The sequence below is a fragment of the Nicotiana tabacum genome, chromosome 16 (assembly GCF_000715075.1).
Source record: "Nicotiana tabacum cultivar K326 chromosome 16, ASM71507v2, whole genome shotgun sequence".
In the NCBI taxonomy this organism is placed as follows: domain Eukaryota; kingdom Viridiplantae; phylum Streptophyta; class Magnoliopsida; order Solanales; family Solanaceae; genus Nicotiana; species Nicotiana tabacum.
The window spans coordinates 17810938-17838724 of record NC_134095.1 but is presented as its reverse complement, the minus strand read 5'-3'; the positions used below and the strand labels follow the sequence as shown (position 1 = coordinate 17838724).

At 37.2% G+C, this 27787-nt stretch overlaps 2 protein-coding genes and 1 non-coding gene across 5 annotated transcripts; all 3 read right to left on the bottom strand.

Annotated features, from left to right (window-relative positions):
• Positions 1-1895: 1895 nt before the first annotated feature.
• Positions 1896-1997, bottom strand: LOC142171308 (U6 spliceosomal RNA). Its single transcript, XR_012700882.1, has one exon. It is a non-coding gene; the product is annotated as a U6 spliceosomal RNA (small nuclear RNA).
• Positions 1998-2123: 126 nt separating this feature from the next.
• Positions 2124-6027, bottom strand: LOC107807466 (metal transporter Nramp2). Of its 3 annotated transcripts, XR_001652902.2 has the most exons (5): positions 5111-6024; positions 4521-4657; positions 3772-4424; positions 2583-2864; positions 2124-2489 (listed from the first exon to the last, which is right to left on the bottom strand). XR_001652902.2 is itself a non-coding variant. In XM_075232619.1 (4 exons), the coding sequence occupies exons 1-4, from the start codon at positions 5656-5658 to the stop codon at positions 2661-2663; spliced, it is 1506 nt and encodes a 501-aa protein (XP_075088720.1). In that variant the 5' UTR covers positions 5659-6027; the 3' UTR covers positions 2124-2660. The 3 variants fall into 3 exon arrangements, 2 of the variants coding, with proteins under 2 accessions (XP_075088720.1, XP_016487350.1); XM_075232619.1 differs by having other exon boundaries at positions 2124-2864; positions 4521-4621; positions 5111-6027; XM_016631864.2 differs by having other exon boundaries at positions 2124-2864; positions 5111-6023.
• Positions 6028-22207: 16180 nt separating this feature from the next.
• LOC107807465 (metal transporter Nramp3.2-like) lies at positions 22208-26942 on the bottom strand. Its single transcript, XM_016631863.2, has 4 exons — positions 26053-26942; positions 25161-25297; positions 24406-25058; positions 22208-22884 (listed from the first exon to the last, which is right to left on the bottom strand). The coding sequence occupies exons 1-4, from the start codon at positions 26664-26666 to the stop codon at positions 22660-22662; spliced, it is 1629 nt and encodes a 542-aa protein (XP_016487349.1). The 5' UTR covers positions 26667-26942; the 3' UTR covers positions 22208-22659.
• Between the last annotated feature and the right edge of the window lie 845 nt (positions 26943-27787).

The following is a 27787-nucleotide window of genomic DNA, read 5'->3' as shown; positions in this document are numbered from 1 at the left end:
TTCCCATACGGCACGAGCATCAGATGCATAAACGATTTCACTGATTAATTCCTTTGAAACTGAGTTCATAATCCAGGAATGGACAATCGCATTGCATGTCTCTTATTCCTCATGAAGTTCCTCCTTGAACAATGACTTTGTACAAGTTCCTGTTACAAATCCTAGATTCCGTTTTCCTTTCAGTGCGAGTCGCATTGATCTACTCCATAGTCCGTAATTTTCAGATTCAGTGAGTTGGATGAGAATCAAAAGCAAACCAGGCGTGTCAGAAGGTTGCAAATATAAGGGATGAGTGTGATCGATTTTTTCTTCCGCCATTGGAGATAAATCGAAGAAGCTCAGAGACAAAGAATAGAGAAATGTCAAAGTGTCAAACTTGAGAAACTTACGAATTGTCCAGCTATGCAAGTGATATCAACCACAGCTCAAGCAATTTACTCTCTTATGGCTCTAATACCATGTTAGAATCAGCCATAAAAATAAAGAAGAAGAGTGAAGCAGACGAGCAGAATTGAGATTTTTTACTTATGGCATTAACTGAATAAATTGTACAGAGGTGTACAAGTTGTAATATACTGCTTCACTAACTAACTAACTAGCCTACTCTAACAATAATAATAATATAAAAGACTCTAACTTTGTGTTATTTACAGATTGATGCTGAATTGGTTTGACTCAAATGAAAATTTCCTTACAGGGCGATAAGGAATACTTGGGTGGTCTTTCTTAGATTATTAGTTCTCTCTAATTAGTAATTAATGTGTTTCATCTTTTATCAATATTGATTATGTTGTTGTTGTACGCATATTTTCGTGCCTGTGACTTAATAAAGTTGTTGAATTGATTAATCCGACGTTAAGTCTTTTACTTAAGAAACTTCGTTTACTTCTATTAATCAGAAGATTACAATTTGAGTCCGACAAGTTTGAATAAAATGACTTTTTATCTTTCTTCCATATAAAGTTATAACGCTGTAAATAGTAGGACTTATTTTATTTTGATTAGCTTTCTTGACAAAATTGACTAGATTTAAGCCTGTCAATGAATAAACTAAATTAGGAAGGAGTACGGCTTAATTTGCTGTTCAACACAAGTCCTTTGACTACTTCCTGTTGCCAAATTTGGATCTGGCAAATGTTTTAAAAATTTGACCATAAGGTTTCATTAACATTATTTCTCTTAGGATCTTTGTGGTCAACATTTTACTATAATGACTTTCAAACCAAGTCCAATTAATGACGAAATTTGTCGCAGCTGATAAATGATTATTAACGTAATAATGACGCTCAATTCAAATTTCAAATATAATTATCGATTTAAACATATATACACTTTTAGTGTATAGAAATTAAACTCAATTCAATATATACATATAACAGGAGTCGAAAGAAATTAGCAAAATCATTAAGCATACAAAGTATACCTGTAGTTCAAATTAATCAAATGTTACAGTTGATTGAAAGAAGAGAATCTTGGTCATAAAGGCATCAATGGTATAACATCATTAATCACCTTTGCAATATTGGTAAATAAAATTGCTCTTTAGTATTGTCAGAGAAATTCAAATGTGATGTATGTTTTATGGATAACATAAACTTCAAACATTAATGCTAGTTTTGGGGGAAAAAATTACTATATAAGATAAAAAACATCTGTGGAGACAAAGATTGCTGAAACTAAATACTAATGGAGTAACAACATTTGAAAGAGTAACTAGTTTGGGTGAAATCCAATCCATAGAGTGTGCAATATTTTGTCATCATCATATTTGGCGAAAAAACATAAATTAAAACGGGATTTTTCTTTTTTCTTTTTTTAAAATGATAATTTTATATGCAGCTCAGATGTAATAGATAATATTCGTGATCACTATAACTTCTTCTTTTTTAAAAAAAAAAAAATTGGACCGACTCTCAATTTTGCATGTCATCCTTCAGCATGGGCCATGCTAATTTTCCCTATACCGTTCCAATTTTAACATATGTCCCCAAAGGGACTAATCACAATAACTTAAGATTGCCATTTATCAAGATGTACATCTTTTATTCTCATGAGTAACACTTAAGGGGTCGTTTAGATCGAAGACAAGTTATACCGGAATTATAATGCAAGAATTAATTATATAGAGATTAATACTCGTCCTCTATCCTTTTCATTCTTTGGAACGGAGGGAACAACATACTGTTTTCCAAGTTTATAACACTTGTATTTTGTGTTCCAAGTTTATAACACTTGTATTTTGTACACAAGATAGAAGTGGAAAGTAGTGCATTCCATCCCCTTGTTTGAGCTCCTGATCTCTTCATGCAGTAATTATGAGACTTAAAACTTTCATCTTATAGAGACTTGATCAATGCCTCAGCTTTTGTCATAGTTCTCTAGTGCCAAGTTTGCAAAACTTTTCGGATTCAAGCTTCTTTACACCAAAAGGCTCTTGTCAAAATCAGAATCTCTCCTTTTCAAATGTATTCTCCTGCTCTTCCATTTCCCTGATAGCACAACAACAACAACAATAACATACTCAATGTGATCTCACAAGTGAGGTCTGAAGAGGGTGGGGCGTATGCAGACCTTGCCCCTACCTTGTTTGAGGTAGAAGGGATGTTTCCCTGATCACGTTAGGTTGTAATATTTCACAATTCTCGGATAAAGCTATTAGCTTAATTTGTAAGGTGAGTAAAACCTTTCAACTCCGCCTGGTTATGACGCTGGGAAATGAGATACACAAGAAAAGCTATATATGCTGAAGCTCCCATGCAAACCACAAAACCAAACAGCAGGCCATTAACTTCAGAAAGGAAGAAACTCAACATAACATATCCATTTATCATTATCACCAGCGCAGCTACTGTCCAAACAGTTCTCTGCAATCAACATGTGATGTTTGAGAAACTGAACATAAGGTCCTCTGTCATAAACACTACTACTAATATTTGGTTTTGGAAAAAAAAAAAGATTTCAGACTTTAACTAAGGAAAGTCATTCATTTCTTATTTAGTTAAGACCAAATTTAATTGAAAAAGTGTGTAAAAGGGGTGCAGCTCATATGCAGAAAGCAAGCTAGAAACCTATGCGGGATAGCTCTAAATGAATGAACGGACATAATCTACATGTTTAGGGAAATACAAAAGCCCTGCCAAATAATCTGAATTTTTAAACAAAAGTTCTCCACCGATCATCGCTACTGTTCATTACATTCTTAATTTCCTACAGTTGTAGCTTGAATCATATCATCAAAATTCCAATTCAGTAAAGGTAACGAGAATAGGAAGGGAAAAAAAAGTAACAAGAATTGAGGTTGTACTCCAATTTTCTCACTTGCACTTCAACTTGACCTATTTAAGAGGGGAAGTACAGACATTATGGAATTTTAATCATGCAAAACAACCTAGAACTGAGGAAACTGTAATGGTAGAAGCAAAAACATAAAAGAATTTAACATTCTTCCCTAAGACAATGACGAGATAACAGTTGTTCTTTTTATCAGCTGAGTCTGTTTATAGGTTAGGACAAAGAAAGCTACGAACAGCGACATCAACAAAGAGAGGTTTGGATCCTTCATACGTACTGATGTATGGGAAATGTCTAAAGTGGTGTCAGCAATTTGAGTCAGTTTAATTAGCAACTAGTAGGTATTAACTATGCCAATTAATTATATGCAAAACACATATGTTACTGTTTAATGATTAGAGAGGATAATCATCATGCTAAAGGCCATTGACAAGGCGGTTTCTATTATAAATCAGTATTGCAAAGCTTCTGGTGGCTAACCTCCATAAGCTTCCCAATTTTGAAGACTCCCATGATCTGCTCATTTGACACCAATGTTAGAAGAGGAATAATAGCAAATGGGATCACCATTCCTTGAAGCACATTTAGCCATTCGTTTAATATATCAAGTGAATCCTCAGATCTGTTGAAATAAATGGCCACAATTATAGTTGGCAAGATAGCACAACTCCTTGTAATCACTGACCTTATCCATTTCTTCATCTGCAGATTCAGAAAACCTCCCATGATAAACTGTCCAGCATAAGTACCAGTCATTGTACTACTTTGACCGGCTGCCAATAGGCCAATGCCCCATATGTATAGAATTGGAAACAACCCTCCACCATATCTTTCTTGAAGATATTGCCCAGCATTTACTAGCCCTATGCTATGTGCTTGTGGTGTTGCATAGAAACCTTTGGCAAAGACAGTTGTTACCATCAAATTGATTGAGAATGAAACAAAAACAGCAATTGATGACTCGATCGTATAGTAGTTCAATGCCTCTTGAACTTTTTCTTTCTTTTTGGGATCAATTTTCCTTGTCTGTACCAAAGCGGAGTATAGGAACACATTGTGAGGAGTTATGACACAACCAACAACTCCAACAGCTTTCTGAATTGTCTTTGAGCTGAGTCTTGGTAGCAGAAGACCTGAAAACAATCCAAGCTAAAGAATTTAAGGTAGGCACGGAAATGATACTGACCACAGAAGTAAGGAAATGATCATGTGAAAACAAGTTTTCTGACCTATTATGAGTTCCTTGCCATTAGGCTTAGTCTCAGCAAACATCCAGGCGAATGATAAAGCCATGGTTGAAATTAGAACAGCAAAAAAGGCTTCTAGTTTCCTTACTCCATAATTTTCCAGAAACAAGAAGATGAAGCTGTTATTGAAACATAACAATCATTGTCGACAGAGCAACATATCAACAGGCTTCAAGAACATTTCGTTTGTAGAATTTTATCACATTAGGTAGGCCAAGACATTAAAAATTAACATTTTCAATTTCAATTGGACTGAACTGAAAAACAAAAGGAGGGACAACATTAAAGTATGTGGCCTAATGATCAATGAAGTGAGTGAAAACTATAAAACTGACTAGGGTTTAAATCCCCATTGTGACAAAAATGATAGTTGATTTCTCCTAATTTGCCTAAGCACTGGTCGATAGAATTATTTGGCCACCCTGTGGTGGTGGGAGGCAGCCGGGCATCCAATGCAATAGTATTCGGTCGAGACACGCACAAAGTGACCCGGAGACCATCATTATAACACAAACAAATACTAACAAAAAGGAAAGACGTGAAGAGAAGCCAAAGTAAAAGGAAAAACTCACCAATCTGAAGCAGTAATGAGGACACCACCCCAAAGAGGAATAACCCCACGACTAAGTATCTTAATAGCAATGGCACTTCCTATAACTTCCTGAATATCAGCTCCAATCAAAGCCACCTCTGCCATTAACCAAAGCAAAATCCTGGCGCAATTTGGATATTCCTCCCGGCAGATCTCAGCCAAGTGTCGGCCCGTAGCAACACCCAATCTAAGAGACAATAGCTGTATAAGCAAGCCCATAAATGTGGACCACATAAGCAACCAAAGCAACGAGTAGCCCGCAATTGCTCCGGCCTGTAAATCTCCTTCCAAATTTCCAGGATCAAGAAATGCAACGCTCATTAAAAATCCAGGCCCTGTAAACTCCCATAGCTTCTTCCAAGAAAAAGGTGGGACCACCCCTGGAACATCATCGGCATCAGCTTTCTCGATTTCAATGGCTAAGATTTTATCATTAGCCTGATCATCATAATCATAACCGTCGTCATCTGATAATAGATGATTTGATTCTCGCATGCCATTGTGCTTTGGTGATGGAGAACTCACCATAGTTTTCTGACTTAGTTCTATACGTTTTTTGTACTAGACATGGTCAAAATTTTGGCTCTGAATTTCAATGACGGAGCTAAATATTTAAAAACCAACAGACCTAGATCTTGTCGATGCAGGTGCGTACAATAAAATAGACAACCATTTTCACATTGACCACATAAAAGTGAAAGTCAAGGAGACAGGATTCATCAGCGTCGGTGATTAAGGTTGGGGGACCACCATTTGCATTTGTTCTGTTCGAATTTGCTTTTTCTTTTAAGTCACGAGGCCGAAGAAGATTTTGATCTGTAGATCACCAGAAGTACGTATAATAATAATAGGAATGGTTGCTTTTTTTTTTATTTCTTTGAGAGAAAATAATTGATTGAAAGTATTCATTTCTCAATTTTTAACATTCCTCCATGCCGTCTCCACGCAAAACCGAGCTGAGTTTTTGATGGAAATGCAAGTTTTGATATGATACATATATTCCTACTTGTTATTCTTTTCTTAATCTGTCATCATTATAGTTTTGTAATACCCCATATTTAAGTTAGGGCATATTAGTAATTTAATAGTTTAAACAAAATAATAATAAGGATAAAAACCCAATAGAAAAGACTAAACAAAAAGAAAAAAGGGGATTAAGGAATGAAGCCAAAGCTTCTACCGCAACTAAACCTATCGGCAAAGGTCTTAAATTCATCAAATAATCGAAACCAAATAACAAGAAGTTTTCAAGCTTAAGTAAATTGTGGCAGGTCTCTTTCAACTAAAGAATGGTAAGTTCTTCTCTATAGTTTTGTTTCTCATATTCTTTGATTTATGAAATTTTATAGGGTGCTGGGAATTTTTTTTTACTACGGACAGTAGTTCTATTTGGTTTAGAGTTATGCGTGTTGGGAATAAACCCCCACCGAAATAATATTCACAGTAATAAAAGCGGAATAATAATATAGCACCGAGATACAGTAATTAACAAGAATAAAAGAGTAACAACGACACCAAGATTTTTACGTGGAAAACCATTTTAATAAGGGAAAAAACCACGACCCCGAGAGGAGCAACTGATATCACTATAGTAAGGAATTTTACACTTTGTAGGTCCGAGTAAAATACTCCAAAGACCACTACAACACTCAAAAGAAATAACCCTCTTTTGATATTCCCACCTCACTACAATATCGCTCACTCTCTATTTTCCTCACAGACTATTTTCTTATACCCTGTCTGTGAAACCTCACTCTTTCTTTCTCTCTTTGTTGGTGTGAAGAAATGAGAGTTGAAGCTCTCCTTTTATAGCCAAAGCTTCACTCTCTAAAGCCTACAATATTTGACAATTTACACACACTTTTCACAATTCAACAAAGTTGGCTACCAAACCAAAGAAATTCAACAAGGTTGGCTACCAAACCAAACTAATTCAACAAGGTTGGCTACCTAACCAAACCAAGTCAACAAGGTTGGCTACCAAACCAAAGAAACTTTTATTAGGCACATGCTTAATACTTCTTCAATGAGATGGACATCATCAATCTCCCCCTCCAGTTTCATTCATCTAGAGGAGGTAGCACTGTCTTCTAGTTTGAGTGCATGCCGACAAGTTCTTTGCATAGCTCGAACTTGTTCCTTGGTACCACCTTGGTCAGTATATCTGCGGGATTCTTACTTGTAGAAATCTTCAAGACTTTTAGAGATTCATCATCTACCATTTCTCGAATCCAATGATATCTCACATCAATGTGTTTGGTCCTTGCATGGTACACAGAGTTCTTGCTAAGGTCTATTGCACTTTGACTATCATAATAGATGACATACTCCTTCTAATACAATCCAAGCTCTTGAAGTAACCGTTTGAGCCATACCATCTCCTTGCCAGTTTCTGTAGCGGCAATGTACTCTGCTTCAGTTGTTGAAAGTGCAACACACTTCTGCAACTTAGACTGCCATGATATAGCTCCCCCTAAAAATGTAAACAAATATCCAGTAGTGGATTTTCTGTTGTCAATGTCACCTGCCATATCAACATCTGTATAGCCCTTCAAGATTGGATCAGATTCTCCAAAGCACAAACAATCTCCCGTGGTACCTCTCAGGTACCTGAGTATCTACTTGACTGCTTCCCAATTTTCCTTTCCAGGATTTTCAAGAAACCTGCTGACAACACCAACTGCGTGAGCAATATCAGGTCTAGTACATACCATTGCATACATCAAACTTCCGTCTGCTGAAGAATAAGGAACTCTAGCCATGTTCCCTTTCTCTTCCGCTATTGTAGGACACATCTTTTTGCTCAACTTTAGATGACTAGCAAGAGGTGTGTTGACTGGCTTAGCATTTTTCATGTTGAAGCGTTCTAGTACACGTTCAATGTACTTCTCATGAGATAGCCACAACTTTCTACTTGTTCTCTCTCGAACTATCTTCATCCCTAGAATTTGTTGTGCTGGGCCCAAGTCCTTCATATCAAATGACTTGGACAAATCTCCCTTCAACTTTACTATCAGCCCCTTGTCTTTTCCTACAATTAACATGCCATCCACATACAACAACAATATAATAAAGTTATTCTCAAAAAATCTTTTGAAGTATACACATAGATCAGAATAGGTCTTTAGGTATGTTTGACTTTTCATGAATGAATCAAACTTCATGTACCACTGCCTTGGTGCCTGCTTCAATCCATAAAGACTCTTATTCAATTTGCACACCATGTGTTTATTTATAGCTACTTCAAATCCTTCTGGCTGCTCCATATAAATCTCCTCTTCCAAATCTCCATGAAGAAATGCAGTTTTCAAATCCAACTGCTCCACTTCAAGATCTAGGCTAGCTGCTAAGCTCAAAATTGTTCGAATAGAAGTCATTTTGACAACAGGTGAGACAATTTTGTCAAAATCAATACCTTTCTTTTATTCGAAGCCTTTAGCCACCAATCGAGCTTTGTATCTGACCAACTTGCCATTTCCATCTTTCTTGAGTTTAAAGACCCATTTGCATTTGAGTGGTCTTTTACCCTTTGGAAGTTCAACCAGCTTGTAAGTGCCATTTTTCTGTAGAGATTCCATCTCTTCTTGCATAGCTTTTATCCACTGGTTCTTTTCTGGATGGGGCAGCACCTCCTTAAGACTTTCTGGCTCCCCCTCATCACTGATGAGGACATACTCTGTGGAAGGGTACCTGCATGACTCTACCCTTGGCCTCTCTGATCTCCTCAGAGGTTGAGATTGTTCTTCTCCCTGAGTGGGGTGCTCCACTTCCTCGATACCTTCATCAAGTTGCTCCCCCTGCTCAATAACCTCACCAGGTTGCTCCCCCTGCTCGGCAACCTCGTCGGTCGTACTTTCTGCACTTGTGGGATTGTTAAAAGTAGAAGTAATAGTAAAAAGGTTAGGAATTATACCATTCTTTGCCTTTTCTAACATATCGGCAGCAGTTCCAACTTCACTTTCTTGGAAGACTACATCTCTGCTTCTGATGACTTTTTTCTTTACAGGATCTCACAATCTGTACCTGAACTCTTCATCTCCATATCTGATAAATATGCAGGGAACAGATTTATCATCCAGCTTTGTTCTCTGCTCTTTTGGTACATGTGCAAAAGCTCTGCAACCGAACACCTTCAGATGCGAGTAGGACACCTCCTTGTTGGTCCAAACTCTCTCTAGGATGTCAAATGCCAATGGAACTGATGGACTCCTATTGATCAGGTAACAGCTTGTCTGAACTGCTTCACCCCAGAATGACTTAGGCAGTTTAGCCATTCTAAGCATGCTTCTCACCTTCTCCACAATGGTGCGGTTCATCCTCTCGGCTATGCTATTGTGCTGCGGGGTTCCAGGAACTGTCTTTTCATGTCTAATCCCATGACTTGAACAATACTCTTCAAATTCCCTTGAAGTGTACTCACCTCCATTGTCACTTCGGAGACGCTTTAGCTTTCGACCCGTCTCCCTTTCTACTAGAGCATGAAACTTCTGGAAAACTTGCAACACCTGATCTTTGGTTTTCAAAATATAAACCCATAATTTTCGTGAAGCATCATCAATAAAAGTAACAAAATATTTGTTACCGCCCATTGATTCAATTTCCATTGGGCCACAAACATCAGAATATACTAAATCAAGTATATTCAATTTTTTCAGATGATGTCTGAAATGAGACTCTATGTTGCTTACCAAATAAACAGTAGTCACAAGGTTTTACCGTTATACCTTTGGCATAATAAATAAGTGATTTCTTGGCAAGAATCTGCAATCCCTTCTCGCTCATATGACCCATTCTTTTGTGCCACAAATCTTCAGAAATCTCATCTTGTGCCGTGTTCAATTCACCTTGGCATATTTCTGCATTTGTCCTGTACAATGTGCCATGAGCAACTCCCTTTGCAATCACCAATGATCCCTTAGTGAGTCTCCACTTTTGATTTGCAAAATAGCTCTCGTATCTATCTCGGTCTAAAGCAATTCCCGAGATCAAGTTCATCCGCAAATCAGGTACATGCTGCACATCCTTTAGAACCAATGTGCATCCGACATTTGTCTTGATACAAATGTCACCAATCCCCGCAATCTTTGAGTAACTTGTGTTACCCATTCTCACTGTGCCGAAATCACCTGCTACATATCTGCAAAAAGATCTCTTACCGGTGTGGCATGGTAAGATGCCGATGTGTCAACCACCCATTCCAACTCTGGACCTAACAGGTGCATGCATTTCTCTTCCTCATTAATAAAGAGGACAACATTATCATTGTTTTGCACCATGGCAATTGTGTTGTCGTCATTCTTCTGGCCACTGGTTTCACTTTTTCCCTTCCTTGGATTTGAGCAATCTCTTTTGAAGTGACCTAGTTGATCACAGTTGTAGCAATTTCTAGCTCTTGATTTGGATCGGTTCTTTGACTTCCCACGAGCTCCGGATCTACCATAGTTGTTCGAACTCCTTTAATATCTCTTGCCTCTACCTTCTGTGATGAGAGCATGTCCTTGATTTTCAGGCTTCTTTCTCATCTTCTCATTAAGTAAAAGAGTCGATGTGACATCTTTTAACTCAATAGTAGTCTTACCGTGCAGGATGGTTGTTGCCAAATTATCGTACGAAGATGGCAACGAGTTCAATAGCAAGATGGCTTTATCTTCTTCCTCGATTTTCACTCCGAGGTTGCAAGCTGTGTGATTAGTCCATTAAACACATTTAAATGTGACAAAAAATTCATACCTTCACCCATGTGTAGGGCGTATAATTGCTTCTTCAGGTACAATTTATTTGTCAGTGTTTTGGACATGTATAGGCTTTCCAACCTTGTCCAAATTCCACGTGCAGTGTCTTCATCAATGATGTTATTTACCACATCATCTGATAAGTGCAACCTGATTGCACTAGCAGCTCTTTCATCCAAGTCAGCCAAATTTTCAGCTTTCATAGTATCAGGCTTTTTGGCATCAGCATCTAGTACCTTGTGTAATCCTTATTGGATGAGCAGATCCCTCATCCTTCTTTGCCATGTTGAGAAACCGTTATCTCCATTGAATTTTGCTACCTCATACTTTACTCCGAACATTTTTATTTTTCATCGAGTATAGTACTACCGATAGTGAATAGTATTTCAGTGAACGAGCAGAACTTGTGCTCTGATACTAGTTGTTGGGAATAAACCCCCACATAAATAATATTCACGGTAATAAAAATGGAATAATATTGTAGCACCGAGATACAGTAATTAACAAGAATAAAAGAGTAACAATGACACCAAGATTTTTACGTGGAAAACCATTTTAATAAGGGAAAAAACCACGACCCTGAGAGGAGCAACTGATATCACTATAGTAAGGAATTTTACACTTTGTAGGTCCAAGTAAAATACTCCAAAGACCACTACAACACTCAAAAGAAATAACCCTCTTTTGATATTCTCACCTTACTACAATATCGCTCACTCTCTATTTTCCTCACAAACTATTTTCTTATACCCTGTCTGTGAAACCTCACTCTTTCTTTCTCTCTTTGTTGGTATGAAGAAATGAGAGTTGAAGCTCTCCTTTTATAGCCAAAGCTTCACTCTCTAAAGCCTACAATATTTGACAATTTACACACACTTTTCACAATTCAACAAAGTTGGCTACCAAACCAAAGAAATTCAACAAGGTTGGCTACCAAACCAAACTAATTCAACAAGGTTGGCTAACTAATCAAACCAAGTCAACAAGGTTGGCTACCAAACCAAAGAAACTTTTATTAGGCACATGTCTAATACTTCTTCAATGAGATGGACATCATCAATACGCCTATCGGGTTCAGAATCAGATTTAATATATTCTATGAAACGGTTGGAATTGACCAATTATATATGAATTTGAGTGAAAAACTCCTTACAGAAAGTTGCTTCAATGATGACATAGTGCAATTATTTAACTTAAGCAAGTTTAGAAGTTTCTAAAAGCAATATGGAATTACGTTTTCTACAGTAAAATCTCATAAGTTTACATACGGCTTAAGGAGCATGATTAAGATATAAAATAATTATCCCATGGTCTGGACAAATCCAACTCAAGAAAAATAATTGAGAATCAACGTGAAACTCCAAGAGTTGGATATTGTAAATTAGTTACGGATTAGCCTAAACAACAAATTGATACGGGATCGATATGATGTGATTATAGATTGGTTTTGTTACAAGTAGGTAGTTGAAGAAGTTGAATAAAGTGTTCGAGGTGGCGCATTGGGTATTCCTGCACGAGTACTGTGAGTAGTAATCTTACCACAATTTGTATTTTCATAACCAGCATGGTTTATATATTATTTTGAAAATAAAATATGTTACTGGATGTTTGAAATTGCATGTGGGACAAGTCCTTTACTTGATATGGTACTGAAAAATTTACTGGAGATGTTTACCGTTATTTAAAATGTTCTCACTGTTACTAGACATGTTTTACTATTACTTGAGATATGGTTACCATTACCAAAAGGGATTTACATGATTTGATAAGAATTGATATGCCTTTATGATTTTGAAAATGCTTTTTTTATGAATATTTACTGGTTACAAGAAAAAGCATAAATGGGAGGAGACTTTGAAGGATCTCGTAGCTAACGACGGGTTCGTTAGACCTGGTGCATCTTGTATTTATAGATTACCGATTACAGTTATAGCCCTCGCTAGTGGGAATGTAGAACTAGCATACAGTTACAGTTTTTCCCTCGAGTAGGGACCTACAGTTATATTTGACTCCTTTTGCCAAGGGGTCCCTATAATGATACAGATTACATGATCCTTTTCTGGAAGCCTCCCAATATAAAGATTTGCTATGATACGGTATTTACAGAGTTTATTACTAAATTGTTAAATTGATTTTGTTACAGGAAATACATGATGAGACTGATTGTTATTACCATTTTAAAAAGGGCATTTAATTTTGTGATTATTATACAAGCATGTTTTCTAACTTGTCCCCTATTAAAAACGGTTGTGGTTAAGTATTACTACTCACTGAGCTAGCGACTCACTCCCCGCTATTATTTTTTTTAGAGGCAGCAATAGACGCATGCGAGGATTCCGTTAATTAGAGTATACGAGTTGATAGTTCCTGGTGAGCCCCGCACTTGTTCGCGTGGGCGAAGAGTTTATTTATTTATTATCATCTTTTCCTTTTGAACTCTTAGAGTCGCTCCATCGTCATTTTTATTAGTGTCATTAGTATTCATTCATTGTTAGACCCACGACTAGTAGTAGATTCTCTTATAGTATTTTGGAGATGAATTTAAGATTTTTGTGTTGCAAATTATTGATTAATAGTGGTGAATAACTGTTTGATTAGTTGATGAAGATTATGAGATATTTTGGTTGATATAGGTTGGTTCTGTTGTTGAATTGTGAGACAGGTTAAATTTTTGGATAGTCCTAAAATAGAGGAAACTCTTTTCGATTTTCTGAAAAATATCGATGAGGCTTACTTGGGGGCACTTGCTCCTAAGCGCCGGTCATGATCCTAAATTGGGTCATGACAAAGTTGGTATCAGAGCACTAGGTTATTCTTGTGACTAATGGAGCACACGTCAGTAGTAGAATCTCAATTATGGTTATGTAGCCGACCATTCCCATAATCGTGATTCTGTGAGGGCGTGATAGGATGTGTCTTGTCTTTCTTTCTTATTCCTCCGTACATGTGTGGCGATTAGGGTCAGATAAATGAATCTATCATTACTTATCCTATTCGTGTATGGCTCGGACCAATTACCCTATAATAGAATTTGGCTAGAGGTTCAAACTTCAAAGACGTCAAATTTTGCCAATGGACATGCAGCCATCTCCGAGCAAAGAAATGCTAGATAAGTAAGTATACAAGACCAGTGAAATGTTCGTTGTGCCATATGAGGTGCTTTCTGGTAAGATGTGTAATAGAGTCCATTTCGAAAATTTATGCTAGTCTACCACTATAGCGATAGAGGAGTGCTATCATAAAAAGGTACTTACCTTCATGAAAAAGAAAAAAAGAAAAAGATCTCTATGAATATAATAGATAAACATAGAAGAATGAACAACAGAATAGGGGCTCTAAAGTTCTCATGCACCTAAAAGATTATGAGGAACAACAAAATATTCTTAATAAAGCTCCTAAAATTGAAACTACTAAGTTTACTATTTCTGATAGTTCAAAGGATCCTTAAAGGTCTTTAGTAGAATACTTACCAGGTTATGAGCTATAAGATATTTCATGAAGAGTTCTATGGAACAAACAACTTTTAGACTAGAGAACATGGCGAATACATGAAATGCTACTATTTTCTTAGAGATGCCAACAAGAGCAACACAACTAATTTGGAAATAATTTCACTAAAGTGTTTATGAATCACTTCCTTCTTGATAGTTTGTGACGTAAAATTGCCAGCTAGATCATTTAAGAAATTGATTTAGACGTTGGGTATACTTACATATAACACCAAACTTTCTCAGCTGGATACGCAAGCAACATCTTAAGTTTAGCGACTTGTTGAAAGGTTCGTCAATTATTTAAACAAGGTAGTAACTGCATATATGAAGATTGAAGACTTAAACCTATTTTATAGCAGTTGCACTTACCAAAAAGATTGAAAATATGGACATGATAGGCGTGCAAAAACTCACATAAGAAGATCGAGATTAGAATATCTTTTAGTATGGATTTTAATATGAATCGAAGATTTAAAAATCAAGAACATTTTCAGATATTAAGCGATTGTTTTCGAGTTGCCACATTTGTGAAAAATTTATAGTAGTTAGAAATGTGTTTAAAACTTTTAAGATTCAAGCTAAGAGAAGGAAACCCCAGCTAACCAAGTTATACTTGATATGGTTAACTCTAACGTACAGATGGACATGGATTAATTATTTTCTTACCATGCTACCCTCGATTACTATGGAAAGACTATTAGTTTTGGTGAACTTTTAAAGCTGATTTTGTCCAAAAAGGGGATTATAGGTTTTAGAGAAGAGCAAATTATATATTTTGAAGACCTAACGGTTATAGAAGAAAGGTTGTTTGGATCTCATAGATGCAGTAAGGGGCACAAGAGAAGAAATACTTAGTTTAAAAAAAAGAGGAAGTATCATAATGAGAGATTCTCTAATTTATTCCTAAGAATTTACTAGGACTACCTCCAATACGAGAAATAGACTTTAGTATTGAACTGACACCTGACATACAAACTATATCATATGAAACCAAGGAGTCGAAAGGGCTAAGTGAACAATTACAAAACCTATTGAATAAAAGTTTTATCATACCGAGTGTTTCACCATGGGGAGCATCAATATTGTTGGGAAAAAAAGAGAGAGGGGGAAATAGGTCCGTAATAATGTAAATTGACTACATACAACTGACTAAGATAACAATATGCAATATATACTCATTGTCTCGTATAGATGACTTGTTTGATTAGTTACAAGGAGCCTCCCACTTTTAAAAGATTGATCTTTAGTCTAGTTATCATTAGCTTAGAATAAGAAAGGAAGATATTTCGATGTAAGCCTCTAGAACTCAGTACAAACATTATGAGTTACTTGTGATGCCTTTCGGACTGGCCAATTCTCTAGCTGCATTCATAGATATAATGAATATAGTGTTCAAGTTATTTCTGGAAAAAGTATCATGGCCATTATTTATGATATTTAGTATATTCTTGTAGCTAGAAAGAACACGAAGAATTACTTGGAAGAAAAAAAATGTGTTATAGATGCTGCCGAAAAATTAGCTTTTTACCAAGTTCTTGATATGTGAACTTTAGCTAGACTCGGAGGTGTTCATAGGACACATGATATCTAAGAATGAAAAGATGGTATCAGAGCCACTCTTGTGTCAGCCATGCCGATGGTGAGTCAGAGTTCAACTAAGTTTAGGAAAATCCCGGTTAGGCGGAGCAAACCTCAGTGCTGAGTCTAGGCAAATCCCATGCGGTGGGGCTGAGTCCATAAGAGGGGGTGTATGTAACACCCCAGGCTTTAGATAGAGTCCCATATCGGCAAAACACAAGAGGGATGCTGGGTATATAAGTTAACAAGCCTTAGACCCTAGTGACGCGTTTTAAACCTGTGAGGGCCTAGGCCTAGAGCGGACAATATCACTAGCGGGCTGGGCTGTTACAAGTTCATCACAACGTACATACAATACAAAGATTTAGTTAGATATATATTATCCAGCTTTAACGGCCTATTCATATGCTTGTCATGACTCCTATTTTAAGGTATTGAGATATGTTTAGTTAGATATTGATTAGTTAGATACTGTTATATTAGCTCTTAGTTAGCTAAGTTAATTGTATTCCTTTATTTTCCTTTTTCCCACATGTACATATATATACAGGTTGTAATAGTGGAAATAAGAATGAGAATCATTTTTCACAATTATATTTCTTCTGCTCTCCTCCTAGATATTTCTCTTCTTTCTTTGGAACATTCCAGATCCACCATTGAAGCTCTAGCAAGAGCTTCATCTTAGCTCAAAGTAAGAATCTCAATATGGTATTAGATCCGGCATGATATCCTCGTCAAAGATTTGCCGGAGTTTCTCTTCTTCAAGACCTCTTTCTCTCCATCATCTACTGGGTTTTGGTTTTGCGATTTCGACCTGCAGATTTTGTGCGAAGTGAAGGCATTATATGCACAATTGGATAGATTATTCAACGATTTGCTTAGGAAATTAGCCAATTTCATCATCTAGGGCTTTTCTCATGGCTATCGATCAGACCGAAGAACTCACACCCAGTACGAGCAGAAGTGATCAACCTGTCATCGATGTAAGTAGTCCTCTATACATTCATCCTTCGGATAGTCCCGGAGTGACTCTAGTACCAGTTCCTTTTGATGGAATTGGATATAGGTCATGGAGAATGAGTGTATTGAGAGCCTTGTCAGTCAAAAACAAATTAGGGTTCGTAAATGGAGATTATAGGAAGCCTCCTCCCAATTCTCCACAATTTTGTCAATGGGAAAGGTGTGCCGATATGGTAACTTCCTGGATTCTCAATTCCCTGTCGAAGGAAATTTCTGATAGTATTGAATATATTAGCAATTCAGTAGAATTATGGAGAGAATTGGAAGATTGATATGATCAAACGAATGGTGCAAAGCTGTATCAAATTCAAAAGGAGATTAATGATCTGGTTCAAGGGTCCTTGGACATTACTGCCTACTACACGCGAATGAAAATGCTATGGTTAGAATTGAGCAATCTCAGTGCAAAGTCTCTATACACTTGTGTTTGTACGTGTGGGTCAAAGGACAATATGCATAAGGCAGAATAGGACAGGTGACTTATTCGGTTTCTGATGGGCTTGAATGAAGTGTACACAACAATGCGAGGAAGCATTTTAATGATGAAAACTTTACCATCATTGGCACAAGCCTTCTCTCTACTGGTACTAGAGGAAAAGCAAAGGGAGTTCAAGCCAAACAATCAATTGAGCCTGGAGTCTACCTCACTTCATGTGAACACTGCGCCTTCATAACATCAGAATCCTTTTAGAGCTCAGTACTTCAAGACACATTATACATGCAACTCAGGCCAATTCAAGGTCGACCATTCTGTGACTACTGCAAGAGGCCAGGCCATTCAAAGGACAAGTGTTACAAATTACATGGATATCCCCAGAACAATTCTTATAACAATCAAAACTCAAATCGCACTAATACTCAACAGTTCAATCAGGGAAACAACTCAGGTCAAACTCAAGGTCACAAATTCAACAGAGGTAAAGGAACTGTGGCAAATATGCATGGAACCCTTGCTGATCTGATGCAAGAAAAGGAAGATGATCCAATCCTACGCAGTGAGAATCAGAATGTCAGCTTGACAAAAGAGCAATATGGGCAGATAATGAACCTGCTACAACATTTTCAGACAGGAGGATCTCCCAGCAATGCCAATATCACCAGTGGTGTTGTTAACTTTGCAGGTATTGTGGTCTACACTTCTTATATTGATTTTGACAAACCATCGTGCAAATGTTTCGAATCTAAAACTGACTTTTGGATCATAGACTCAGGAGCCTCTAATCACATGACCTTCAACAAAATTGCTCTTAGTAACATAACAACATTACCATACCCTATGTTAATAAGCCTACCAAATGAATACAAGGTGAAAGTGCTTCAATTTGGGGATGTGATACTTAACTCTGAAATTACCCTACACAAAGTCCTTTATGTCCCATCCTTTAAGTACAACCTAATTTCTGTCAATTCTCTTGCAACACATCTCAAGTGTATTGTATTTTTCACTGATACACTATGTTTGTTGCAGGCCCCTTCAGTGAAGAGGCCTCAGATGATTGGTAGTAGCAGAGAGGGATTATACTACCTATGTTCCGGGTGTCTAAAGGGTAAAAGTTCTGTTTCAGCTACTAGTCTTCCAATTTCTTATTGCAATTGTTCTGTTTCTGCTGGTACAAATAGTGGAGTCTTTAGTAGTCCTCTTCATTCACAGTCTTATTCAACATATGTAAATACTTCCATTCACAATAATAAGAATGACTCTTTGAATGTTTTAGATAAACATGATGCAGATACTTTGTAGCATAATAGGCTTGGCCATGTTCCCTTTTCCAAAATGATAAAAAATATCCTCAATAGATATGAACTTCTCACCCAAACAACCTTTCATTTGCTCCATTTGTCCCATGGCTAGACAAGTCAGACTTCCATTTCCACAAAGAACCAGCACCTCTACCCACATTTCCAATTGATACATGTTGATATATGGGGCCCCTATCATGTTACTACACACAACAATTACAAGTATTTTCTTACCTTGGTGGATGATTTTAGTAGGTCCACTTGGACTCATCTATTGAGCAACAAAAGCAATGCCCTACAACACTTAAAGCTTTCATAAATATGATTGAAAACCAATTCAATACCACTGTGAAAACCATCAGATCTGATAATGGACTGGAGTTTACCAGTCATGAAGCCACTACTTTCTATCAAACCAAAGGAATCATTCACCAGAAAACTTGTCCTTATACTCCACAACAAAATAGGGTAGTGGAAATGAAACACAAGTATCTCCTCGAAACTGCTAGGGCACTTATGTTTCAGTCTAAACTCCCAACTAACTATTGGGGACAATGTATTTTGACAGCAACTTACCTAATTAACATACTACCTACTACCTACCTGAACAACAAGTGTCCTTTTGAAATTTTATACCACAAGAAGCCCAACTACTCTCATTTGAGGAGCTTTGGATGCCTCTGTTATCCTACTGTACCTAAGGTGCACAGAGACAAATTTGAACCTAGAACTACTTCTCATATTTTTGTGGGCTATCCTTTTGGGACAAAGGGTTACAAAGTGTTAAGCCTAACCACTAAGAAGATTCATGTCTCTAGAGATGTAGTATTTCATTAAAGTGTTTTTCCCTTTTTTTTAAAGTCTAAGAATGTCTCTCTGTATAATAGTCTTAGGTCAGTCTCTCTTCCTGTCCACTCTGAGAATAGCAGTCCACACTATAATGCTCAAAACCCTACAAGCATCACATCTCCAGATGTGCCTCAATCCCCTGTATCCTCACCTGCTAATGAAACTACAATGCACACATCAAACATTCAGTCTTTTCACCATTCTCCTATCCCTGTAATTTTACATGAGTTTCCCAGTCCTCATTCACCAACATCTACTCAATCAGATTCACCTCTTTTAAGAAGAACTAGTAGAACTCATAAGACCCCTACATACCTTCAGGATTACATCTATACTCTACCGAAAATATCATATCATGATGTTCCTCAGGATCCACCTTCTTTGAGTGCACTCTTCTCCAATCACAGTTATGTTACACCTGATGTCCTATATCCTGAACTTCAGCACTTGGTGACAAATGTTTGTCATGATAGTGAGACATCTTCATATGGAGAGGAAGCTCTCAGTCCTGCATGGCGAGCAGCGATGACCCAGGAGTTTGAGGCTCTCTATGCAAATAACACTTGGGACTTAGTCCCTTTGCCAGCTGGAAAACATGCAATAGGCTGCAAGTGGGTCTATAAAATTAAACACAAAGCAGATGGTAGCATAGAGAGATTTAAGGCTAGATTAGTGGTAAAGGGGTATACCCAACAAGTAGGGATTGACTATACAGAGACCTTTTCCCCTGTTGTCAAGATGACAACAGTTAGAGTCTTGGTCACTGTTGTTGTGAAGAAAGGCTAGGATATCTTTCAGCTTGATATAAATAATGCATTCATTCATGGTGACTTATATGAAGAAGTGTATATGGAGGTGCCACCAGGTCTCTTAATTGACCAGACTGGTCCACAAAAGGTGGTTTACAAACTCAACAAATCATTGTATGGGCTGAAGCAAGCCAGCATGCAATGGTATGCTAAGCTGACTGAAGCCCTATCATCAATGGGTTATAAACACTCTGAGAATAATTATTCACTCTTCTCCAAGAAGACTTCTTCTTACATTGTTTTTATAGCTGTCTATGTTGATTATGATGTCATTACTGGGACTGATTTAGTTGAGATAGCCGATTTAAAATCATTCCTTGATAAGAAATTTAGAATCAAGGATCTGAGGAAACTCCATTACATCTTGGGACTAGAGGTTCTCTACACATCAGATGGTGTCATCATGTCTCAAAGAAAGTTCACCCTAGATTTGCTAAAGGAATATGATTGTTTTGCCTATAGCAGTTTGTCCTCTCCTCTTGACCCTACTGTGAAGTTGAAAGCTGATGAGGGGACTCCTCTTCCAAATCCTACATATTACAGAAAATTAGTGGGCAAACTGAATTTTCTCACCAACACATGACTTGATATAGCCTACAGTATGCAGCTTCTCAGCCAGTTCATGCAAGCACCCAGAGATACACATTTGACAGCAGCATTTCATCTCCTCAGGTATCTCAAGACTGATCCCACACTTGGCATATTCTTTTTCAAAGCCACTGATTGTTCCATCAGTGCCTGCTGTGACTCTGACTGGGCATCATGCCCTGACTCTAGAAAGTCTATCACTGGGTACATTATTTTGGTTGGAGACAGTCCCATCAGTTGGACATCAAAGAAGCAAGAAACTATTTCCTTATCCTCAACTGAGGCAGAGTACAGGTCTCTCAGGAAGGTGGTAGGAGAACTGGTATGGTTGAACAGGTTATGTGAAGAGTTTACTATTTCACAGTCCAGCCCCATTGCTGTCTTTTGTGACAGCCAATCTGCCATCCACATTGCTCACAATCCAGTTTTCCATGAACGGACAAAACACATCGAAGTTGACTGTCACTTTGTACGGAACAAACTTCAGGAAGACTTAATTTCTCTCAACCATGTGGCCACCACTGACCAATTAGCTATCATCCTCACCAAGGCACTCACCGGGGTTAAACATCATGCTGTGCTTGGCAAGTTGGCTGTGAGATCCTCCCATCCAACTTGAGGGGGGGGGAGGTATTGAGATATGTTTAGTTAGATATTGATTAGTTAGATACTGTTATATTAGCTCTTAGTTAGCTAAGTTAATTGTATTCCTTTATTTTCCTTTTTCCCACGTGTACATATATATACATGTTGTAATAGTGGAAATAAGAATGAGAGTCATTTTTCACAATTATATTTCCTCTGTTCTCCTCCCAAATATTTCTCTTCTTTCTTTGGAACATTCCAGATCCACCGTTGAAGCTCTTGCAAGAGCTTCATCTTAGCTCAGAGTAAGAATCTCAATAGATACTCGTGGTATTTGTTGATTCCGAATAATTTTGTCTTTTGCTGCAATAATAAAATAATTTTAGAAAAATTTCATTCTATTGACCTATCTCTCCAAAATTTACACTTGCAATGCATATATATTTAAGGTATTTGCTGATTCAGTCTAATATTCTTATGTTTGAGTTTTAAAAAAAGGTATCTATGTCTAACAATACAATTCCCTTTATCCTTCTTTAAATTTGGAAGCGGAATCATCCAAACACAGCACAATGAAAGCTCTCTTCCCCTCGACAACACACCAATCCCCTATGTAGTGTCACAGAGCAAAAAGAGAGAGGCTATGGATAGGAGTTCAGCATAAAAAGTATATATCACAAGAAAAGATCCAAATACTTCTTTTGTATTGATGTAAATCACTTCTAATCAGCTGAACCAAAAATTACATTACTGCACAATCGAATATTCTCTTACAAAAATTCAATGGCTTTGAAGTTCTTCTGCATCTATTCGATAAATACAACATTGAGGATCGTATTCGCCTGCAATGAAGAAGTATCTTCATCTGGCGGAATATATACTTTCCTCATCCTCTATATCTGATGTCAATGTCCTGAATAGTTTGCTCCATTATTTCTTTTGGGGAACCTACAGCTAAAAGCAAATGCTGACAACTATTGGACATCTATTATGACAGTTAGGACACAATGAAATTGGAATCTCGTCAGGGGAAAAAATGCTTCAGTAACCTAACTTCCCGAGCCATGGCCTCTCTGCCATGTCGTGAATTCCTATTTAGGACATTTGGATTTGATGGAATATATTATCTTAGATGTCTCATTGACCAGCATAGCTATATCCTTTTGTGCGGAGTAGGTTGAACCAATTGGCAACATTGCCACCACCATGTGAAATGAGGTACAAAATGAAAGCAATATAACCTGCAGTCCCAGCACAGACCAGAAAAGCAAACAGCAGCCCGTTGACCTCAGAGATAACGAAGTCCAGCAAAAGATAGCCATTTATCACCATCACTAGTGCAGCAACAGTCCATGCAACTCTCTACAGTAATAACGAAAGGGCAGTTCAAAAGTAGGATTCAGATTAAAAATGCACCCGATACAAGACAGTCCAAAATTTAGGATGCAAAACTTAAAATGCTAATAAATTTACGAGGCTTCATACATGTGATATGGGTAACTTAGTCTGCATTATAGCAAATAAGCCAGAGAACTCTGAAAGGACTGCACATTTGATGTATTAGTTTGTCTTAGTCATAAATCTGACAAGCTGGTGTACAACCACAAAATAAACCAACAAAAGGGTTCTATATGGAATGGAGTGTTTTGTAATATTTTTATTAAGATTGTTCATTATCAATTGATTTAGATTCATTAAGCACCGAAAGATGTTGCCTAGCGGTCAATAGACTGTGGAGACTTACGTCCAGATTCTAGTAGAGATAAAAGAAGCTAGTTATTTACTCGTATCTGTCTAAGCATTTGGTTGACAAAGTAAACTGGTATTGTATTGGTGGGAAGCAGAAGGTGCTCGCTAGATTAGTCAAGGTGAACCCTGATCCGGTTACCACCATTCTCAAAATAAATGAAACATAAAACAATATATGTGCTGTTTATATTCAAAGTATCGCATTAGAACATCAAACACGCATAACAGCTATGTTATTAGGAGTTAGGACTAGCCACTATAGCCAACTAGGATGTGGATACATATCTGATATCTGGTAAGGGTACATGCAGGTATTGCTAACTTTATTATATTTTGAAAAATTTGCAACGAAATACTTATTCCATGTCACACCCATTAGATACAGGGTACATCAAGGCAATTGAAGAATCTATCTATCCCAGCAAAAGACTACTAGCTCATAAGAAGAAAGATGATTCAAACTTCTAGGAGCGTACATACCTATACTGAAACACAAGAAAAAAAAATTGATCGTGTAACTATTTATGCTATTTTTTTTTTTGATTTGCACCGGGTGTCCGAGTCTCTAAGAGCCCCGACTAATCCCGGGGGTGCACAGGCCCTCGGCAAGGAGTTTCCCGCAAGTGCACCACGGTTAATTCAGGTTTTACCCAGTCCGATGACCCTCAGAAATTGTTTGCACCCAGTGGGTTTCGAACTTGAGACTTTGAAAGGGAGCAAACCCCAAGGCTCAAGTCAATTGCCACTAGGCCAACCCCTGAGGGCCTAGTGGCTAGCAATTTTCTGGACTAAATAACTATTTATGCTATTATGGACTAAACAAGCAGCTTACACATATTCAAATTACACACTCATGGTGTTAATCACAAGTGGGTTGTTTTTGCTAGCTTATAGTTTTGATTTTTTTCGTTCTCTGTCAACTTCTCAAAATTCTAGACTTTCTGACATCAAACTCACAGAAAACTGCTAGCCACTTAAATAACTAAGATGATTTGAATTATAAAAGCCAGTTGTTCTGGAAAAAATATAAACAAATAAAGGAATTGACCATACTTGAGACAGCATCATATCTAATCTTCAAAAAGTAATAGACATGGAACTGAAAACCACAGATAATAGGGAAGGTCATCTTACCTCGAGAGTAGGCCCAATTTTGAAAACACCCATTAACTCCTCCTTGGACACCAATGTCAGAAGGGGTATAAGCGCAAAAGGGATCTGTATAGACTGAAGCACATTAAGCCACTCATTCAAAACGTCGAGTGATGATTCAGTCCTATTGAAAATCAGAGCAACAATTATTGTTGGCACAATAGCACAACTTCGAGTAATCAGCGCCCTAAGCCATTTCTTCAAACGTAGATCTAGAAAACCTCCCATGATAAACTGTCCAGCATAAGTACCGGTTATTGTACTGCTCTGTCCGGCTGCCAATAATCCAATACCCCAAATATAGAGGATTGGAAACATTCCCCCACCATACTTATCCTGAAGATACTGCCCTGCATTTACAAGGCCTAAACTACTAGCTTGCTCACTTCCATAGAATCCCTTGGCGAAGACAGTTGTAACAAACAAATTGATAATAAAGGAGACAAGAAGGGCAAAGGAGCATTCTATTGAGTAGTAATTCAATGCCTCTTGAACCTGCCCTTTTTTCTTCGTATCAATCTCTCTGGATTGAACCAAAGCTGAATGCAAGAATACATTGTGAGGCATTATTACACAACCAACTACTCCAACAGCCTGCCGAACTGTCCTTGAACTGAGTTTTGGAATCAAGAGACCTATGAAGAAGAGAAAAAGCAATTTGACAAGAAACATATCAGCACCTAACTATAATGATTCCATGTAATTAATTTAAACAAATACTAGAATAAGAAATGCACCTGCTAGAAGCTCCTTTCCACTTGGTTTAGCATCTCCAAACATCCAAGCAAAGGACAGTGCCATAGTCGAAATAAGAACAGCAAAAACAGCTTCTAACTTCCTTATTCCATAGTTCTCAAGAACCAAAAGAAGAAAGCTGCTTGCAAAAACAGAACAAAAGAAAACTCGTTAACAGATTGATCAATTTACAAGAGGAGTATGCAAACATAAAATCACGCTTATGATAGTAACTTATGCAAACTAAAGCAGATTACTTCCATTAGCAACATACTACGTCAATCAATCAACTACACCTCAATCCCAAATAATTGAATTTGGCTACATGAATCCTCTTTATCCATTCACTCGATTCAGGTCCATTATATTCCAATACTATTATGGCAAATTAAAGGTTCTTTAAGCCTCGCGCTTATCGCTACATAACATACAATTATCTAAATCAGGGGCAGATGTAGAGTTGACGCTATGGGTTCGGACTCAATAGCTTTGACCCAAACTTTGTCTTAAAAATTCATCTTATTATTTATAAAAATAAAAATAAAAAGAAAAGCAGCCCGGTGCACAAAGCATCCGGCGTGCAATTATTAATTTAGAACCTAGTAACTCAAAAAGGCTAGGATCCATAACTGCAATTATTAATTTAGAAACTTCAAATGCCGACTAGCCTCAGCTCTAAATAGAAGAAAAAGACTCCTAACAAACCCAGGCGTGAAGAAAAAACATACTATATGGAAAATCTAATAGTGATCCCAGTTGATGAACATCAAAAAGACTATATTTTTCGCATCCGATTGGCAAACAAAATAATACTAGTACTGCCCATTGAATGCTAATTTGAGCTAAAGTACTGATCTTTTCAAGCTAATCAACTGAAAAGTAAATCAAATTTACCAATCAGAAGCAGTAATAAGCACACCAGCCCAAAGTGGTAAAACCCCACGACTGAGTATCTTAATTGCAATTGCACTTCCTATAACTTCCTGAATATCGGCTCCAATCAGAGCCACCTCAGCCATGAACCATAGTAAAAGCCCAGCCCATTTAGGATACTCTTCCCGGCAAAGCTCCGCCAAGTGCCGGCCCGTTGCAACGCCTATTCTCGCCGACAGTAACTGGATCAACAGGCCCATAACAGTGGCCCATAACAACAGCCACAGAAGCGAGTAACCCGCTATTGCTCCAGCTTGTAGATCTCCTTCCAAATTCCCCGGATCCAAAAAAGCTATGCTCATTAAGAATCCAGGACCCGTAAACTGCCACAGTTTCTTCCATGAAAATGGAGGTACCGTGCTGTAATCAACACCGTCGATCGGTTCTGAATCGAAATCAACGATGTGGATCTTCTCTCCAGATCCGTACGCGAATTCTTCTTCTTCGCTGTCATCATCAGCATAACCGTTAATTAACGGCGACGTTGATTGCGGCAGAGAGGTACTAAGGAGGTGGCGGGATTCTTCGTCTTTGGAATCCGAGGGTGTATTTTGTTGTTGTGGAGGTGAGCTCATTGTATCATTTTACCAGTCACCGGAATTCCTGAATTATCATACGTTGTTCAGTATTGTTAAAAAAGAGAGGCGTATGTTAGCAAAAAGGTAGAGGTTGCGGTGGCGCAGGTGGTGGACGGCGGTGGTGAATAGGAGGAAGCCCGATAGAGAAAGAATATGGGATTGTGTCGGGCTCGTGGCGCTAAGTGGCAAAGGTCGTTATATATATTTAATTTTTTGTGGAAAAAATTGTAGTAGCTAAGCTACTTTTAGTATGTTTCGTGTGCTTACTGTATTATCCAATTAGATACTGGTGGAGCTTTTTGTTTTCCTGTAAAGGTGATTTGATCGTTACGTTCTTCTTCAATTCCTTAACCAAAAGGAGAACTTTCCAATTTATTCAATTTTTTTTATTTTTTGATGGCTTATTCGAAACAATTTCTTCATATTTACAAAGATACGAATAAAGTCTGTGTATACATTATCATACCTCATATTTTTAAGATTTTTCTGAGTATATTATTGTTGTTGTTGTTATTGATTATTTGAATTTAGTCGAGGAATTATCGAATACAATATTTTTACTTTCATAAAGATAGTGGTAAAATCTAATACACACAACCCTTAACAGACTTATAAAATTTTATTGGGTATGTTATTGTTATTGTTGTTGCTGATTTTTTTAGTTTATTTTAGATGTTCAATACTTTGCAGAAAATATAAAGAACGTCTAAGATTAGAGGACTTAATTATTCAATGTTCAAATGAAAATAAAATGAGACGAGTTTAATGAATTAGTGAGTAATAAATATTCAGGTAGATGTACTCAACTAATTTGAGATTAGGACTTGATAATAGTTGTTCTAATTTACTAACATTTTGTTGCCAAAGAAACTTTGTTATGTTGAATTTATTGGTGCTTTTTATAACTTTCTTACATTACGCTACTCTTATTTTGATAGGTACTTGATAATCAATTTGTAAATAATTAGGTTTAAAAGCAAGGGGAAAAAAAGAAAGCAAAAGTTAAAAAGATAAAGAAATTTTTCGCTTTATTTATCTTTACAAAAGTATCTTTTTTTGAAATAAATAATTCAATAAACTGTGTCATACCATCAATGTTTAAAGCTTTTTATGCTTCT